General features: G+C 37.2%; 4 protein-coding genes across 6 annotated transcripts; 1 reads left to right on the top strand and 3 right to left on the bottom strand.

The window, feature by feature from the left end:
• The first annotated feature begins 6 nt into the window (after positions 1-6).
• On the top strand, positions 7-1,773 carry Arp11 (actin related protein 11). Its single transcript, NM_001190746.1, has 5 exons — positions 7-217; positions 294-446; positions 518-802; positions 877-1,156; positions 1,233-1,773. Exons 1-5 carry the CDS (start codon positions 138-140, stop codon positions 1,563-1,565), a joined length of 1,131 nt encoding a protein of 376 aa, NP_001177675.1. The 5' UTR covers positions 7-137; the 3' UTR covers positions 1,566-1,773.
• LOC100114194 (eukaryotic translation initiation factor 3 subunit F-1) lies at positions 1,758-4,414 on the bottom strand. Of its 3 annotated transcripts, none has more exons than XM_031928404.2 (5): positions 4,250-4,414; positions 2,645-2,814; positions 2,382-2,564; positions 2,101-2,310; positions 1,758-2,026 (listed from the first exon to the last, which is right to left on the bottom strand). In XM_031928404.2, the coding sequence occupies exons 1-5, from the start codon at positions 4,272-4,274 to the stop codon at positions 1,853-1,855; spliced, it is 762 nt and encodes a 253-aa protein (XP_031784264.1). In that variant the 5' UTR covers positions 4,275-4,414; the 3' UTR covers positions 1,758-1,852.
• Positions 4,415-9,437: 5,023 nt separating this feature from the next.
• Positions 9,438-10,054, bottom strand: LOC103315770 (BRCA1-associated RING domain protein 1-like). The gene is made up of 2 exons (XM_008206250.1): positions 9,755-10,054; positions 9,438-9,680 (listed from the first exon to the last, which is right to left on the bottom strand). The coding sequence occupies exons 1-2, from the start codon at positions 10,052-10,054 to the stop codon at positions 9,438-9,440; spliced, it is 543 nt and encodes a 180-aa protein (XP_008204472.1).
• A 4,116-nt stretch (positions 10,055-14,170) lies between these two features.
• Positions 14,171-16,984, bottom strand: LOC107981464. The gene is made up of 2 exons (XM_031928969.1): positions 14,955-16,984; positions 14,171-14,872 (listed from the first exon to the last, which is right to left on the bottom strand). The coding sequence occupies exons 1-2, from the start codon at positions 15,274-15,276 to the stop codon at positions 14,748-14,750; spliced, it is 447 nt and encodes a 148-aa protein (XP_031784829.1). The 5' UTR covers positions 15,277-16,984; the 3' UTR covers positions 14,171-14,747.
• Positions 16,985-17,610: the final 626 nt, after the last annotated feature.

Genomic DNA, 17,610 nt, shown 5'->3' with positions numbered 1-17,610 from the left:
ACCTGAGATGTCCAACGATCTCTACTGCTCCAAAATCATTGACACAAATGTGCAAGTTCCAAACTTTTGGATAATGAATAGAAAAGCTTGTCTATTCATACTTGTTTAAATGATCGGTAAACAAAGCAAAATTAAAGATGTTGCGCGGGTATGAGGGAATACGATACATCTCGGACAAGCAAGTGATAATTTTTGATATTGGGAGTGCCTACACAAAGTAAGGAAATTTGTAGTTTCAGAGCTTAGTCTGCAGCCGCATCGTTTGTTATTCTTCGTTCTGTGTTGTAATTTAGGTATGGTTACGCGGGTGAAGCTGCGCCTCGCGGTATTATAAGAACAGAAGTCAAGTGCCCGGAGAGTAAAGAATTCAGGAAAATCTTCAGTTACAAAGATGAGGACGACTTGTACCAACTCCTTGTTGAATTTCTACATTATATATTTTTCAAGTAATTTTATTTTATTGATTTTCTTGAGTAAAAAGTGTATTTATACTCAACTATTTTCATTTATCTTGCAGACGCACAGTGATCAGTCCAAAGGACATTAGGATTGTTATTTTGGAATCGCCATTGATTCCATCAAAATTTAGGAACACCTTGGTAAAAGTTATGTTTAGGCACTTTGAAGTTGGATCATTGATGGTCCTTCCAGCTCACTTGGTTACCATCAGCACACTAGGAATGGATACCGCTATGGTATTAGATGTTGGTTATGAAGAAGCAACTCTTATTCCAGTATTCGAGGGTGTGCCCATTCTCAAAGCATGGCAAGCCCTTCCTTTGGCAAGCAAGGCTGTTCATAAGTAATTTTAATAAAAATAATTACCGTATGCTAAACCTTAAGCAATCCAAATATTTAATAATGATTACTTTATAGATGCATCAGCAAAGGTCTTCAAGATGTATTATCAGAAAAAGAATTGAATGAGAAACTGATAGAAGATATTAAAGTGCAAACTTGTTTTGTGACAACTATGGAGCGCTCTGCTAAGTTAGAAACAGATAATCCACCTACGCCGCCACCAAGTGTCAAGTATTACACTACAAGGACATTTGAAATTCCTGGCATCATCAGGGAAAAGGCATATGAAGTTTTGTGGGAAAGAGACAATGATAATCTTAGTTTACCAACTATGATCTTAGATGCTCTTATCAAGGTAAAGCAATAAAATTAACAAGTTCAATTGATTTCAAGTAAAATTAAAACAATTCTATGTCTTGATTCAATTTTAGTGCCCAGTTGACACAAGGCGACAATTAGCAGAAAATATTTTACTTATTGGAGGAACTACAATGGCAAAAGGTTTTGCAAGTAGATTAAAGTCTGAACTGTTACATTTAGTAAACAGTGAATTATATGCAGAAAAATTAAAAGTGAGGACATTTAAATTTCATTCTGCACCAAGCAAACCAAATTATACTGCATGGTTGGGAGGTGCAATCTTTGGAATAGCAGATCTACCATCAAGGTGCATTTCGAAAGAAAATTATCTTGAATACAATAGAGTACCTGACTGGGTTAATCTCATAGACAACAAAAAAGATGAAACATCAAATACTATTTAGCATTAGGCTTCTTACATATATATATTTTTAATTTTATTGAATATATCATTTACTTGCTATTTGAAGTGGCTTTACACTGTATAAAAACGAGATACGCGCAATTTATATATTTGTATTCAATTTTGGTATCATTTATTCTTCACAATTTTATATACCTATTACCTGCAACTGTTTGATGAAAATAATAAATACTAACGTTTTAAGACAAGTTTTATTATTTATTCTCTCCTTATGCTTCCAGATGTTTTACCAAGCAAAGAAATAACAAATTGAATACTCTTTTTTATTCATGATGTAGTTAACAAAGTGAGCTTCTCGTTCAACTGCAATTGTACTTTGATAAGTTGTGACAGTGCAACAACCATAAGAAGATCCTTCACATTACTGTTGAACATGTTATCGAATTGGTCACTGCTCATCTTAGGCACAGAGTTGACCATATCCAAAAGAGCTCGGCCCACCTACATTAAATTAAAGTACGAACATCAAGATTGTTTTATAAAAAAAAAAGAAGACAAGCAGATAATTAAAATACCTGATTATCTGGTAGTGTCTTTCCAGCCAATACATCGTCAACGTATTGAAGTACACCATCAAGCATTGAAGCAAGTTTTGAACTAGCTTCAGCTATTTGTGCAAGATCCATCATGGGTTCCACAATACCACTTGTTTTGCCACTTTGTGCTTGAGCAATGGTTTTTGCGCACAATTGCAGTCCTATAACTTCAGGGTCATAGCATTGAACCTAGAAAAGAGACAGCAATATACATTTGCATAAAATACATTTACTGCTAATGAGACTGATAAAATTCTTACCTGTACTTTAGCTGGCGTAAACATGCATCCAGTATTGCCGTTTGGTACTCCAAGTCTCACACAAACATAAGCTCTGATACCCATTCTTGTAGTTCCTTCCAATGTTGTGTCGACTGTTAAATGAATAGGATTATTGCACTCACGAGCATAGTACTCGTGAATTACAAAGGAATGATTGGTAACCTGTGGACAAAGCATGCATAAAAATGAATGAATTTACTCCTTTAGTTTAGAGTAAAAAGAATGCAATTCGACTGATCTACCTCATTTCCAGTGGCCCACCAGCCAACAATGTTTTCCTGTGGGTTGACCCTACGGTTAAGTTCATACAAGTCCATCGCATAGTTGAGTTCTGCATCAACCTGGTCTTCATATTCTTTGTGTGGAACACAAAAGCAGTTCGTCACCTCGACAACACCTTTCTCGACGGTTCCTGCAAAACAAATTCATTACTGCCAACGGCAATCGGACATTTTTCCTGGAGCTCATAAACACACTCTGACAGTGAACATAAGCTGCCTTTCAACGACAACATCACGTAGAAAAAACACTTTGTTTCCGACGATATTCGTTGTTAACAGATCTTTACCTAACAGAGTACCGATGACACGATGAGCCTCGGCATTTCGACGCTCGTACGCGTCGACGATTTGAAATAAAACTACGGGGTGTACTTTGACCAAGAGGTTAAGCGCCATTTTCGAAAGGTGTATGCACGCGTGGTGTTGCGGGCGGCGACGGTATCGCGAAAGAGAGTCAGAGAACGACGCTGAAGTCAGCTGATTTTACTATACTGTCTTGAAGTAAATCACGGATCTCATCGAAATTATTCTAAATCGATTATCGAACTAGGTATTCTTTGCTTCACAACAAAAATACACTGGAAACCAGAAGTACAATGTGCTAGAGATGGTAGTTTCTGTGTAACTGCAGTCTACCCTGGTAGCAGCGTTCCTGGGCCCGTATCCAGGACGCTTGTATGTCTATGTATGTTTTAGTATGTGGAGGCAGTTTTGTTTTGTGGTTGTAGTGGTTGACGTCTACATATATATAAGTTTGTGGATCGATTTACGTGACAGTAAGCGCTCGCTGAATTGACCGTCATCATGAGTCGTGTAAGTCACGACGACGCTATAGAACAAATACCGCGGAGTAAGTTCATTCAAAAATTGCGATATTGAATGAAGAAATGCTAGAACACTTTTAGAAGTTTGATAAACTTCTTTTTGCGTGAAATAATAATATATTATAATATTGCTTATCAAACTTTTAAAAGTATATAGTAATACACATGTGGGATAAATAATTATTAAAACATTTTTTAATATGTGCATTTATTTACAGTTTTCAAATCATGCAAACAATTGCGTCTTAAAAATTAAATAAATATGCATATCTTAACCTATAAAAAAATTAGTTATTTTTATTTTTAATAACTATATTAATCCCAACTGTTAAAAAGTTTAAAATTATAATATAATACTATTATTTCACGCGAAGGACGTGTTTTTAAACTTTTAAAAGTTTCCTAGCAATTTTGCGTACAATAGCGTTGTCGTGACTTATATGATGACAGTCAATTAAGTTTGCGCTTACCGTCAAAAATACCGAACCACACACTATGTAGACGACATACACATACTGTCAACCACAAAACAAAACTGCCTCCACATAATAAAACATACATAGACGTCCTGGATACGGGCCCTGAGAAAGTACCTGAAAACTAGCGAGATTTTTTTAATCTAGCAGGTTTTCAGAGTAGAATCTAGATGAAATCCCGATAAATCAGACATGATATCTGGAAGAAATCTCGGTAGAATTTTTTTCTTCACTATGATTTGTTCATATAATCTTACTTTTCATACCAATGATCCTACTCTGCATTGACATTGTTTGAAAATATTGTTATGATCAGGTTCGGGTAATAAAAATAACAACACGTTATTTATAGAAAATCACTCTTGAACTGGGACTCTTTATTCGAACGTAAACACAACTGTTCACAACAGCTGACAGAACCAGACTAAACATAAACAATAACATCCATGACGTCGTTGATCTCGTTGCTAAGGTCGCTATGTGCGATTCTTGGTGCTCGAATCGCGCAACGTTCAGGCTCGGTCACAACAATATTCATAAATTGATGAATATATATACCCTATAAATTCATCTACAATGTTTTTTGAAGGGGAAACATGATTTTCCTGACAGAAATATGACAATACAAATTAAGTTGCAAAATTTCAGCTCTCTAAGTATGATAGTTTTCAAATGACAGCCAAAATAAAGTTGTGAAAAAAGTAGTCGAAATCAATAAAAATTTGATTTTGCTCTCACTTGAAAACTATCATACCTAGAGGGCTGAAATTTTGCAACTTAATTTATATTGGCATGTCGTAACAATATATTGAGTTGAATTCATTCTAGCTGATATGAATTCAACTTTCATGTATAGACCCACCTGTATTTTTTGACGCCAAAGCCATAGGGTTCAGGGTGAAAAGCCAAACCAAGACTGTTAAGTAAAAACTGATATGGCAGTCTATTTCTAAATAATCGAACAAGTCTTAACGCAAAAGAACAGACATCCACTTTTAATATCATGGATTTACCATGATTATGAGATTTGGTGGTTGAGAGTAACTGGCTTGCATACTGATGAGATTGAAATACCTGTGCAAACCTCATCATTCGGGACTTTGAGCATCGATGACACTTTTCACACAGTAATTGCACTTGAACAACACAAAGTCAGTCAGTACAGCATGCTTGTACATACTGTCATATTATGTAGGGGAAGGTGGGGCAGTAGTGGCACCTTACCTTTATTTCAATTTTTAGCCTTTAATTAGGAGTTATTAATAATGACAATAAGTAAACTCAATAGATAATGACACCATAAAACGAAATCGGTTGATGAAAAAAGTTAAATGAAGCTGCAGTTGTTTATAAATACGAAAACTCAAAAATGTTCTGCATGCCCCGCGATGTGGGGCACAGGTGGCAGAGGTCGGGGCACGTAGAGCACGCGTTCTGTCATGTTCTGTATTACCGGTATATACCGCCGTACACCGCCGCGCAACGGCCACTCGTGCCCCATCCTCGGTGCCACGCATGACCAATTTTCAATGTTTTTTTCAAATTGTTAATACACAATTATTAAGCGCCGCAAGACAAAAAATCAAGCAAGGCGTAAAAGTTGTAAATATAAATTATCAAATAAACTTTATTTCAAACGGATTCATTCTTTTTTCGCGATGTGCACAGTTAAATGATTAATGAAGCCAAGCTATTATTTCGGCCGCAAATTTCTAGCTCGTTTAATTAATTAGTTGGACTTTCTTTTTCGACACTATTTCAGAGATAAAAACTAGAAGTATTTTTGTTTAGATGTTCACAATAATTTGTTTCAAAATATCAATTAATCATTAAAATATCGAGGTGCCAAACCAACCTGCCTGCCACGCTATGCCCACTCTCCCCTACATATACCAGGTGTCCTCCATCTAGCCGTCCATAGGAGAAGTGTAGGTGGAAAAAATTTACCCGGGAAAAATCATACTGAAAAAATTTGGAGACCTTCTTCGGATTTTACAGCCCATAATGAGGGGAAGATAATCCATGGAGGAAGGGTCGAGGATGAGGCTGCCGGTCAAGGGGCAATAAACTTGCTATCCATACAAAACATAGTTTACTAAATTTCTGTATAAACAACGAAATCAAACATTGTCAAACAAAATTTTAATAAATGAAAAATGCTGATTATAACACTAGCCTGTTATACCTATGGGAAAATTTAAAATCAAGTTTTTATTTAGTTTTTGCACGCTCTGACTTGAATGATTTTCGTAGACTTTTGAATGTATTTATGATAAAAAATAAACTAGATGTAAAATTATTTACCCCTAGTTCTCGCTCTAGATTCTGTATCGCAGGTACTATTCTTTCCCGTAGTGGCTGCATGGTATAGTTCAGCATGGTGGTATATTTCAGCAGTTAGCTGTGCTCGTTGGTCGTGCTCCAATATCGTAAATTTTGCCGATTAGGAGCTTGGGTAAAAAAAACGTACATTCATCAGAAGTGCAGATAAAATTGTCCAATCTTCCATCAATCGCTCGCAGAAAGTAATTCTGCGGTCTTCATCACCTTGCATTAATTGTTGATGTCTTTGCGGCTTGTACGGAGCATACCGTTGTTTACTCAACTGTTTTCGAACTGATGATTTGCTAACTCTGAGATCTGTAGCTATGCGTCTGATCGAACTTTGTGATTCGTTTTCAACGTAAGCACAGATTTGAACTTGTTTTTCTTCCGGTAATTGTTTTGTTGGAATCGAACACTTGGTATGGCCAATATTTACGCAACCAGTTTCTCTAAATTTTTAGACTATTTCACGTATTGTAGATACAGCTGGCACAGGTCGATTAGAGAATTCGGCAGCGAAATGGGCCCTGACCTGATCAACACTAAGTCCGCTAAAATAATACATCACAAACGAAATACGCTCTTGCAAAGTATAAACTGCGTTAACCATTTTGGACGAAAGCAAAGACGTGGATTGCTAAGAAAATACGCGCGATGTGTTCTGGAGAACCGGGAACTACAGACTGAATGAGTTCTTGGCTATCTGTCCAGTTTGTCGCTAACAATGCAATAAAACAGCATATTGTCAACATCTCTGCACAGTAAAGGTAGACATTTTCACGGGGATTTGGGAAATCCCGATAGCGTACGTGATGCATGTTCTAGCTTAAACCAATTGCTCTTGAAATTGTCACCTATTTCGACAAACTTTTATTTTTGAAAATGCAGTTTTCTGAAAAGGCAAGAATAGTCCGTAAAATAATTTACACTAGGTAGAAGAAATAAAGGTATGTCTGTAAAGAGTGCTGGCCCTACAAGCCAGCGTCATAAAAAAGATTACGCTCAATGCCGCCGACCAGAGACCAGCACGCCAATTGTCTAAAAAATGTCTCTTCTCATTTATAGAAAAACTAATTAATATAAATATAGTATCCATACATTATCAATCACTTCACGCATCGCCACTGATTACTTGGAAGCAAAATTCTTAAATCAGTGGATTGGATTCTGCACCCATCGAATGTCGCGTTAACCGGACTTAAGCCCATTAGGTTAAACAAATAATATATATATTACGATTAATATTTTCTACGTTTATTAATTACTTAAAAACTATAACTCAAATATTCAAGTTTTTGTATAAAAATAAACATGTGAAAAATGAAAAAATTTTTAATAATTTCCAGCACGCCGGCCGTCACAACTAATGTCTCTTTTTATTTATGAAATAACCAAATAAAAATTGCTTATTGTTTATAAATTAATATTTGTAGACAAACCTATCGGATGCCAACGAATTTTGAACGATAAAAAATGCTTAGTATTGGCCTATTTTAGTACTGCGAAAGCATTGAGTAAATCTTATCCGATTTTTGTCATTCAAATTTGCTTTAAATCAGCATTATTCATTTATTAAAATTTTGTTTGACAATTTTTGATTTCGTTGTTTATACAGAAATTTAGTAAACTATGTTTTGTATGCGGATAGCAAGTTTATTGCCCCTTGACCGGCAGCCTCATCCTCGACCCTTCCTCCATGGATTATCTTCCCCTCATTATGGGCTGTAAAATCTGAAGAAGGTCTCCAAATTTTTTCACTATGATTTTTCCCGAGTGAATTTTTTCCACCTACACTTCTCCTATGGACGGCTAGAAAAACTCTCGATCCACTTTTTGGCAGGCGAAAAGCGCGTTTCCGATGCACGTGTTATGAAAATGATATTCACACACTTTATTACTACTTCAAATAGGATTATAGGGTGCCACTTTTCAATACGCATGTTGTAATACTACACACTCTTGGTAATGATTAATTTTTACTAAAATTTCTTGCTAGTTATATTACATATATTTTATCTGCTATCAAGGTTTCCACATTTTATTTTAAACACCTCAAACATTTCTACCGGGGTTATAAGTTATGACTGTTTTGAGGGTTATGAATTTAAAGCGCGGTTCTGATCTCGTTGCCTAGGCAACCAACCAACAACCAATCAGAAACACGTATTAAATGCTTCACAACAAAGGCCATCATTTTTTTAAGAAAAAAAAGGATTGAAAAAAAATTCTATCAAAAATATATAAAATATACACCATTTTTATCGCAAAAAAAACATGTATATAATTGTAAAATCACTGACCAAAATTCATGACATTTCACTATATAAATAAGTGTTTGTAGTCACTTGCCACGGCTTTCTGAAAGATCCGGACCGTCTTCTTTACTCTATCCGGGCTTAAAATGTACCTTAAACATGCCCACTCAGACTGATCGAGAGACATTTCTAAAAAATATAAATTAAATATTGATAGCAACAAATTTGTTGCGCGCTCTGCTTTATATTAAACATTTTTATAGGTTAGAAACAAATTATCACGCGTGTCCCGCCATCCATCTCGTAATCTTATTGGCCAATCGACAACCAATCAGAGAACGAATAGAATGATTCCTCTCTTTTTTTGAGTAGGGAAATGGTGTATATTTTGTATATTTTCGATAGAATTTTTTTTTTCAAATTACATCAAATAAAAAACTTATTGGTAAAAAGAATATCTTTTTGTTTTTTTTACAGGATTTAACCCAGGCTTGACCCCTTAAATCATTTTGCCGGGAAGTCACATATATTATCCAATGATAAACTAATAACTTCAAATTTTTGACAAAGGAGGGCGTAGGAAATATTTAAGTTACATAAATATTTTTTTATGTAAAATACAAGTTTTATTAACACTTAGTAAAAAATATGAAAATCATACACTGTCGTTTCTCGATGAAAAACATGTGCAACAATCTATTTAGCGGTTGTAAGATGATTTACATTTTATGGAAACTCATTTACGTTTTCATAAATTTTAATAATCCACTTGAAATACTTTTATGCTTATTTATAATTGACACCTGCAGCAGTGTGTTTCCTCTTAGATCACGAGCGTTCAAAATAGCTGTCAATTCGTCAGGATTCATTTCATTCAATTCTTAACGTCTTCAAAAAACACTTCAATATAATAAAGCAAACGATCAACGCTTTCACTTGTAGACACATATAGCGGTGTTTCACATTTGTGGTTAAGGATGTTACGAATCGCATTATGTTTTAACAGTAATCTAACAAAATCCAACGAACCGTTTTTCACTGCAACCTGAAGTGCTGTAGCGCCGCTAGTAGTGGTTTTGGTATTAACAAAGTCGTACAACTTCTCCGGTTTGACATGCTTCAAAAGCAATTCCTATTACCTTTTTTACTAATTTTAGTAACATCAGCTTTATTCTTTAATAACACCTTTACCATATTAAGATTGTCATTGTTAAGAGCATAGTGCAATAGTGTTATTCCATCATCATCTGCGACATTGGCGTCCGCACTTTTTTCTAATAATTTTTCTAATTTTTCTAAATTGTTCTTCTTTGCAGCTGCCAACGACTCTTTACCACAGTTTTGATTTTGGGATGTGATTTGAACGTGTAATCGTTTGCGATCAGCTGGCAAAAAGTTATCGATGCCATTGTCGTATTCGGCATGGCTTTTATATTTCTCTGCATTGTCGAAAACGAAGAGGCATTTTCTTTGGGAAAAGAACCTGTACATATTCTCTACTACAGAGTTTATTTTCTTTTCCTCGTTATCTGCATTCTTCAGGCTTGTTCTCAATTGATCGCACGCCAATCGACGAAATTATTTGCCAAGACTTTCGTAACTTTCAGCGTTCAGCCATACAACTTTATTATCATATTCTTGGCTGTATTGGTATATGTACTTTTTGGCAAGTTCACTTTTACCGACTCCGCCAAGACCAGTTACGCACACTAATTGAGACGATCCGGAATTTCCCTTAAGGGTCAGCAACTTGTGCAAATCGCTCAATTCCTTTGATCTTCCTGTGACCGAATCCGTTGGGGGTTTTACATCGAACCAGAACTGTATGCCTTTGTTCATTTCTTCGAAAAATTGTTTACCTTCTTCTGATGATAAGAACAAGCCCTTTCCTTTAGCTTGCAGCTAGTCCAGCATCGTTATAAAAAACTTGTACACGTCTTCGGTGAAAAAATCGAATTCTTTACTGATCTCATCTTTGAAGGTGCAACCTAACTCATCTTCATTAGGTTGATTAACTGCGAACACGAGGTGATTCAAAAAGTCTCTTATGTCATAATCCGAATACTCGATAATTTTTGCCAACCTAGGCAATGGATAGTTTTGCAATGAAGGTTTTAACGAATCAATCATATTTGCGTTAAACTTGTAGCGGATAGGTTTTTTTCGATCACTCTTAACATCCGAAATTTCATCTTTATCTGTTATCTCTTCAATGCGAATCCGATTACTTTCTAAGCTTCTCATATCGAAATCGAAGTTCCGCTTTTTTAGACTCTAGGTAAGAAACAAAGTACTTCATTAAGCTATAGTCGCCATTATTTACGTACAACAAATCTTCTGCGGTAATTTTTTTGATTTCGTCAAGTTTATGTTTAGCTTGAAGAAGGCGATATATTTTTTGGTCCCCTTTGGTATACTCAAATACCAAATCGTCGAATTTTTTAGCATCTCTGATTTCAGAACCTAAGCGAAAGAAATACTTGTGCGCGATTCCTCGCGATCCTCCAATAACATAAGAACTTTTAATTGGTAAATGTGACCATGAACGGGATTATTCAACCGCTTTACATGCTGTTTGTCGTTACTTGCATTAATACCGTTATTTTGAAATTTTGGCACTAAACCTTGAGTCAGGTCCAATTCAAATACTTTTTTTGGCGATTGTTCGGCTTGAGGTAGTCTAAGTGCTTTCGACGGTGATGGCGGTTCCAAAATCTTAATTATATCTTGTCGTCCAATGCGCTTTCCAACATCTACAGGAGATTCGTTTTTCAGATTCGCCCGCTTTTTTCACACGCTTTGCAGACGCGCCCTTGGTCGTGAGAAAATCTACTACTTTTTTATTTCCACTCTCGACTGCCCAGTGTAACGGGGTGTCACCATCTCGATCAGTTTTTAAATCTTTTCTAAATTACCGTCTGTTGCCGCAAACAGCAATTCTCTGTTGTTTATGCTCAGCCTTCTTACTCTCTTTCTATCTTGTGAAGCCATCTTCGTTCAAGTGCTGAAATTATTCGGTTACGAACAATTAATTAATTCGATTTATAGCACAGTGTGGCTAAAATCCGCTGTTAAGTCACGCCTATCTGTGACTAAAGTAGTCCTTTTTTGCGCCGTGTTTATCATACTCGCTACACTCGTGCGCTAACCTCACGGTGCAAATAAGGACTACTTTATACACGAATACCTCGCTGCGCTCGGGTGCTAACTGCGCCGTGTAAAAAGAACGATTTATGTCACACGTATCGTAATATACTATTTTTCAATGCGCGCATCAGCGCCAGCGTATTATTATATTACCTAAGTAGTCCCAAAAAGCGTGAGAAAAATTGTACGTATGTTGATAGGTTGGGCATGCGAGAAGTCTGGCGGCTCATGGAGATCGAGTACTTATTGTTCGCTCGATTTGAAGCTTCCTGTTGGAAAAATGAGCAATGAGTGGGAGTAAGTATATATATTGTAAACTGATTTGTTTTATAGTCGAAAAAGTTTATATATATATATATATATATATAAACTTTTTCGACTATAAACTAGCTGATACGCTATATATAAACTATTTATTAATATTTCAAATGTGTATTTTATAGGTTCCCGAATGAAAATAAAAGGTGTACATTTTTGTTTAATTTCAGTACGCTGTTGTACATTTGTGTACGTTCGCGTACGTTCGCGTACGTTTACGTACGATTTATTTACGTTTCGAGCATTTTTTACAGCATTATACAAAAATGTTCGAGAACGTACGCGAACGTACGTAGACGTATGCAAACGTACGAAAATGTAGTATACCAAAAATAATAATATTGATTGCGTATCCGCTCCCAGGTGGCGTCCGGTTTTTCATTCTCGCAAGCGCTAAGTTTTTTGATGGTTGGTATATAAGACCGATAACGTTACTAAAAACTAAGTTAATTATAGCGGTAAGAAATAAAGGTTCTCTTACAAGTGTGTGATGAAGTTTTGTTTAAATAATTTACGCGAATGTACGCGAACGTACATAAATTTAGAATAGCGTACTAAAATGTAACAAAGTTCTACGGTGATTTGCCTTATAGTACCAGCAAATTTTTCCACTCGGGTTAGTTTTGCTATAAATTATGGAGAAAAGCGCGTGCTCATGAATAGTAACGCGTACCAATTGATTGTTAAAATATGATATTTGTTTAAGAATACGAAATAATGTTTAGTTAAATATAGTTATTAGTAAAAATATCGTCACGTGCTTGTGGGATATTAACACGAAGAAACTTGTTTCGTTCGTTATATAGATACTTACTCGCTTCATCCAGTGTCTCACATCTATTCAAACTTACTCCAAGTATTACAAGGGCTTGTATTTACAGCAAAAACTAAGTATACCTGTATCTAATTTTCATGTTTAGTCTAGGCGCTAAGCACTTTTCGTCGGACTTGAATGGCCAGTAGATCACCAAGGTTTTTTCTATGTATTTTTGCCTCCTGAATTTTGCATATAGATTTCTTTTGTGATTGTGAAAAGATTTAAAGTTGAATCAACGTTAACTGAAATACTTTTGTGTTCGTAAAAGTCAAAATTCTAATTAATGCCTTGACAAAAAAGCTAAAATACTTATCACTTTCTTCATGTAAAAATACACTAGAAACCAGAAATACAATGTGCTAGAGATAGTAGTTTCTGTGTAACTGTCTACAAGCAAAATTTGATACGCTAAATTAAAAAATGTATATGGTCTCGATGTGAAAATATGAATGAAAACAGATAGCATAGCAAGTATCTGTGTAAAATTTCAGTTGTATATATAAGCTTTTTTATAATGCAAATAAATAGCATTGTACAAACCCACTGACTCTTATACTGAACTTTTCTTCAAATTCACTACTCAAGCCAATGACGATGAGATTGAGCATTATTAATATATTTATTTAAAAATAGTTTTGAGGGATTTAGTAACGTGTTACACGCGAAGCGCGCCTTCATTCCTAGTTACATCAAATAAAAAACTTTTTGCTAAGAAGAATATCTTTTTGTTTTTTGCAGCATTTAACCCAGGCTTGACCCCTTGAATATGTTTGTGTTCTTGCGAAATTGCGATTTTAATGTTAAGATCGTAGAATGTACTAATTGCGGCACAACATAAGTAATAAGTATTATAGATGTAGCTTTCAAATTATTACAGTACTGGGCACAACAGATAGGCGGTTATTAATAATTATTTACTTTTCTATAAGTTTTTGATAAGTGACATCAGCTTGAGTAGCGCATTCACGTAACAATAAGATTAAGAACGTAATTGTACGTACGTAAGAGACTTTGTCGCCGCCATTTTTCTGACCACGAATTAACTTTATACTCCCAATAGTTCCCAGAATATTTTTGGTCAAAGTCAGTATTCAGGATGAAAAATATTATATATATTGATTAAAATTTGTCAGGCGGTGCGGTAGCTTCATTATGTCAAAAAGCATACTGTAAACTTGATCTTATAAATCTTGCGAAACATTTGTAAATTTTTATATTGCACCAATAATCTGGTCTGCATATTATAGAAAAGCAAAATTACGGTGTTATATAAGGGTATATAATTAAAAAAGCAATATAATTCATTGATTGTTTGTTTATATTATTTAATTAATTTTTTAACACCGCGCAAACCCTCCACGAATACATTCTAGTTATTTTGTACCTTACATATTTATACATTATAATTATTTTGAACCAAGGGCAAAAATTGAGCTTTTTTAGACCGAGAGTGGAGTTTGCAGTACGAATCAAAAGCGAGTGTGTGTCTCCGAGCCGAAGAGAAGTACTGCAAACCACGCAAGGTCAAAAAGCTCACTTAGCCCTTCGTGTACAACATAGTTTTTCTGACCCAAGTATGGATTTTCGCGTTTTTCATGGCTATAAAGCGGGAAATTTCAAAATTTTCTAAGTTTTTAAAATATGACTCATAAACTGAAAATTTCGTCAGCGGGCAAAAACTAGTACTTTACGCCCGCTTAATAGGTGAGAAAAACGCAAAAATCGTGCATGTATTACAAAATAGTAGATTACGGGCCTAGCGAGGAAAAAGTTGGACAGTCTATATCTCGTGTATGAAAAGCGCAAACTTTCTGGCCGCTGCGCAAAACGAAGTTGCCGCTTATTTCCGGCATCGTCGAGCAGAAAAGCACACCTAGGCCAGTCTTCGTTAGGAGCGTCGAATTATACTGAGCTATTCTTGAAACGCGGGTGGTGCCACAAATTTGCGATGTATTTTGGAAGGTACTTGTCATCTCCATGTTTCAGTTTGTAAAGGGCAACAAGCCCGTTGATCTCTGCTTCCCAAACTTGAAAGAAATAAAAATTAAAAAATTAGTGTTATTTATAGGAAAAGAGAGTTGGATAATTGAAAGAGCTTTTGCAACTTACGATTTGTAGATTGTTCCTGGATGAGCGAGGATTTAGCCGTTGAGGCTGATGTTGGCTGATCGCCTGGAATCGGCGACGTTGATGCAGCGTCTGCCTTGTCATCTCTGCATTGAGACGCGTAATTCAGCCTTCTTTTGGCCTTTACTAATTTGGCGTTTACGCCAGACTGTGCTCTCTTGTCCTGCCATCCGTGGATCGTCGACTCTCTGATGCCGTTTTCGCGCGCCACCAGCGCCAAAGTCTTGCCCTCCTCCATTTCCTGGAGAATTGTATTCTCAGTCTCCTCCGAATAAAAATTCGTCTTGCGCTTAATTTGAGACATCGTCGTTGATCGAAACTGTTATAGCACTTTGTCACTGCGGATGAGCTTCTAATTGCTCTACAAGCGAGAAATCGAGGCCGAGACGTTTGTTAGAGCGAAACGGAAACGAATGGATCGGTGCAGTATTTATACTGCAGGCATCCCTACCCTCTGCCTCGTCAGGTCACACCGAGTTGGGGGTGTTGCAGCGCGGCTCTGATTGGGTCGTTCCGAAAAATCACGACCATTACTTCCATCGACACTGCGCAGGCGCGCTGCATATACCTAGAAATGTACACCTCGGGTGATGAACGAGGAATGAATGTTAATGTCGATATGTTTTGCAAACTAGTATGCGCCTGGACAAAAACTCTACATACATATCAGTGTTCTGTGCACATAAAAAGTGTACACAAACATTTACTGCACAAAATCCTCCTACACACATTTTTTATTATTTAACTATACCGATAAACTCTAAACATCGTATTATCTATTGTTGCAACAATGTATAACAATTAGTTACACCATTTTGTACAGTCTATCGGTGTGGTAAAGTAATCGAAAACGTGTGTAATAGTATATTACGCACCTAGGCCGGATACATAAAGAATGTCTCGGATCGCACGTGTATTGTAAAAAAATGGCAAACATGCGATCTGAGCATTCTTTATTCCGGCCGTGGCGCGTATACCATTTCATTTGCCAAAGCGATCGGAAAGTGACATGTTATGCCCTCCGGCCGGAAAGCGCAAACATTCCGGCCGCTGCGCGAAACGAAGTTGCCGCCTTCCGTCACCGCCGAGCAGAACAGCAGTATACACGCCTGAGCCAGAAAAAAAGAAAGCCTCAGATCACATGATTATCATTGTATGAGACAATTAGCTTAATCGGGAGAAAACAGCTGATTTTTATGCAAGATTTTGCCTGCACAACGGTGTGATACATATGACCGTAAGCCATGTCTTATGCATGTATAACCACTGCAAAATGTCGTCAGTAAGAATCAACTTTTGTCTATGCTGTTCGCTAAACCATAAGGTATATTAAAGCGTGAGCCGGAGCGACAGAGAAACCAGGTCTCTGCCATACCTATATATCTCAGCCATTATAGGCTCTGGCCTGGTCGAACGCTGGCGAGAATACGTAGAAGTAGGTCATAATTCACGTAATCTTTTGCCGCGCCGACGCCGTTGCCGCCGCACCAGGATTCAGGGTCATAAAATTTGTTGCTGGGCTGGGGCTGCAATATCATAATGTGATAGGCTTTCTATCCGATCCCAAGGATGGAGGATATGCGCAGGAAGGCAGCTTTGTATAAGCTTATTCGGTTCGGTCGAGTTGCAGTTCAGCCACCCACGAGCCTATGGAATATCTCGTCTCAAACGTCGCGAGACCATAGGTATACAGCTAGACTAAACTGACGCTCATCAGGGCGGAGCGGCGGCGGGGATGTCCACTTCCCCCAAATATACAGCTCTATTTTATACATACGTCAGACGACTGGCGACAGTCAGCTTCTCCCCCTCGCACGCTAATGGGTCGCCGGCCGTGCATCAGGTATGAGTACCTGTGCGATAAAAGCGAGATAGACTATTCGGCGTCGAGGATAGGGGCCAAGCCGGATTGTGCTGGGATGAGACAGACAGTCTTATTGTCCTATATTGTACCAACTGTCGCCGTGTGGACACCAATGGCGCCATTGTCTTGTAGACGCTTCGGCGTGTGGAAAACTTGGCTTTACGTACACTCCGACTCTTGAGAGACTAGCCCAGTAAGTTAATTACAGTATATCTGTCTCAATCTACGTCAGCAAGTCACGATTTCACCTTGAATTTAACCGGGCTCGCGGGCATCCTCTCATGGGGGCAATGAAAATTAAGGATGCGTCAATACGAGAAGATGCGAAAATGAGAAAAATGCCTCTACGGCGTCGATTTGCGTCCTGATGCGATAGTTGAATACTGGACGCGATCACACTTCGCGCTTGTCTCTCAACGGACTCGCGAGATAGAGCACGTAAATGCAACCAGGCCTTTCTTTCCGCCGTTGAGCAGATGCGATGGTTCGATGTCGGACTAATCAAGGACCGGCGGCTCTTTCAGAGCGCACCGTGAGGAAAAATCCGTAACGTAGTACTACAATTTGGTTAGCTGATCGTTACGAAATGCTGGAGAATTAATAGTACATTATGCGACGAGGGAAGAATATAAGCGATTTCCAGCGAGGGTGAGCTGAAAACACCACACCCGAGTCTACAATAGCTTTTCTTTCTCCCCATGCCCACAGCGTATTTTCTCAACGAGGACGTGGAAGGGCCCTTTTTTATGCACGAAAGTAGCGTAGGTCATTTCG

This window comes from Nasonia vitripennis, chromosome 4 (assembly GCF_009193385.2).
Source record: "Nasonia vitripennis strain AsymCx chromosome 4, Nvit_psr_1.1, whole genome shotgun sequence".
Taxonomy (NCBI): domain Eukaryota; kingdom Metazoa; phylum Arthropoda; class Insecta; order Hymenoptera; family Pteromalidae; genus Nasonia; species Nasonia vitripennis.
This window is presented reverse-complemented; position numbering and strand designations above follow the sequence as displayed.

What these genes read in the sequence shown, in the direction of transcription:
- LOC103315770 (XM_008206250.1), bottom strand. Translation starts at nt 10,054, where the DNA reads ATGTACAGGTTCTTTTCCCAAAGAAAATGCCTCTTCGTTTTCGACAAT. An exon ending in ACAATGACAATCTTAATATG is followed by an intron (nt 9,681 to 9,754) that starts GTAAAGGTGTTA and finishes TTGCTTTTGAAG; the next exon opens with CATGTCAAACCGGAGAAGTT.
- LOC100114194 (XM_031928403.2), bottom strand. Translation starts at nt 4,274, where the DNA reads ATGTCAATGCAGAGTAGGATCATTGGTATGAAAA. An exon ending in TTACGCCAGCTAAAGTACAG is followed by an intron (nt 2,311 to 2,381) that starts GTAAGAATTTTA and finishes TCTCTTTTCTAG; the next exon opens with GTTCAATGCTATGACCCTGA. An exon ending in AGACACTACCAGATAATCAG is followed by an intron (nt 2,027 to 2,100) that starts GTATTTTAATTA and finishes AATTTAATGTAG; the next exon opens with GTGGGCCGAGCTCTTTTGGA.
- LOC107981464 (XM_031928969.1), bottom strand. Translation starts at nt 15,276, where the DNA reads ATGTCTCAAATTAAGCGCAAGACGAATTTTTATTCGGAGGAGACTGAG. An exon ending in CCAGGAACAATCTACAAATC is followed by an intron (nt 14,873 to 14,954) that starts GTAAGTTGCAAA and finishes ATTTCTTTCAAG; the next exon opens with TTTGGGAAGCAGAGATCAAC.
- Arp11 (NM_001190746.1), top strand. Translation starts at nt 138, where the DNA reads ATGTTGCGCGGGTATGAGGGAATACGATACATCTCGGACAAGCAAGTG. An exon ending in ATTGGGAGTGCCTACACAAA is followed by an intron (nt 218 to 293) that starts GTAAGGAAATTT and finishes GTTGTAATTTAG; the next exon opens with GTATGGTTACGCGGGTGAAG. An exon ending in GCAAGCAAGGCTGTTCATAA is followed by an intron (nt 803 to 876) that starts GTAATTTTAATA and finishes ATTACTTTATAG; the next exon opens with ATGCATCAGCAAAGGTCTTC.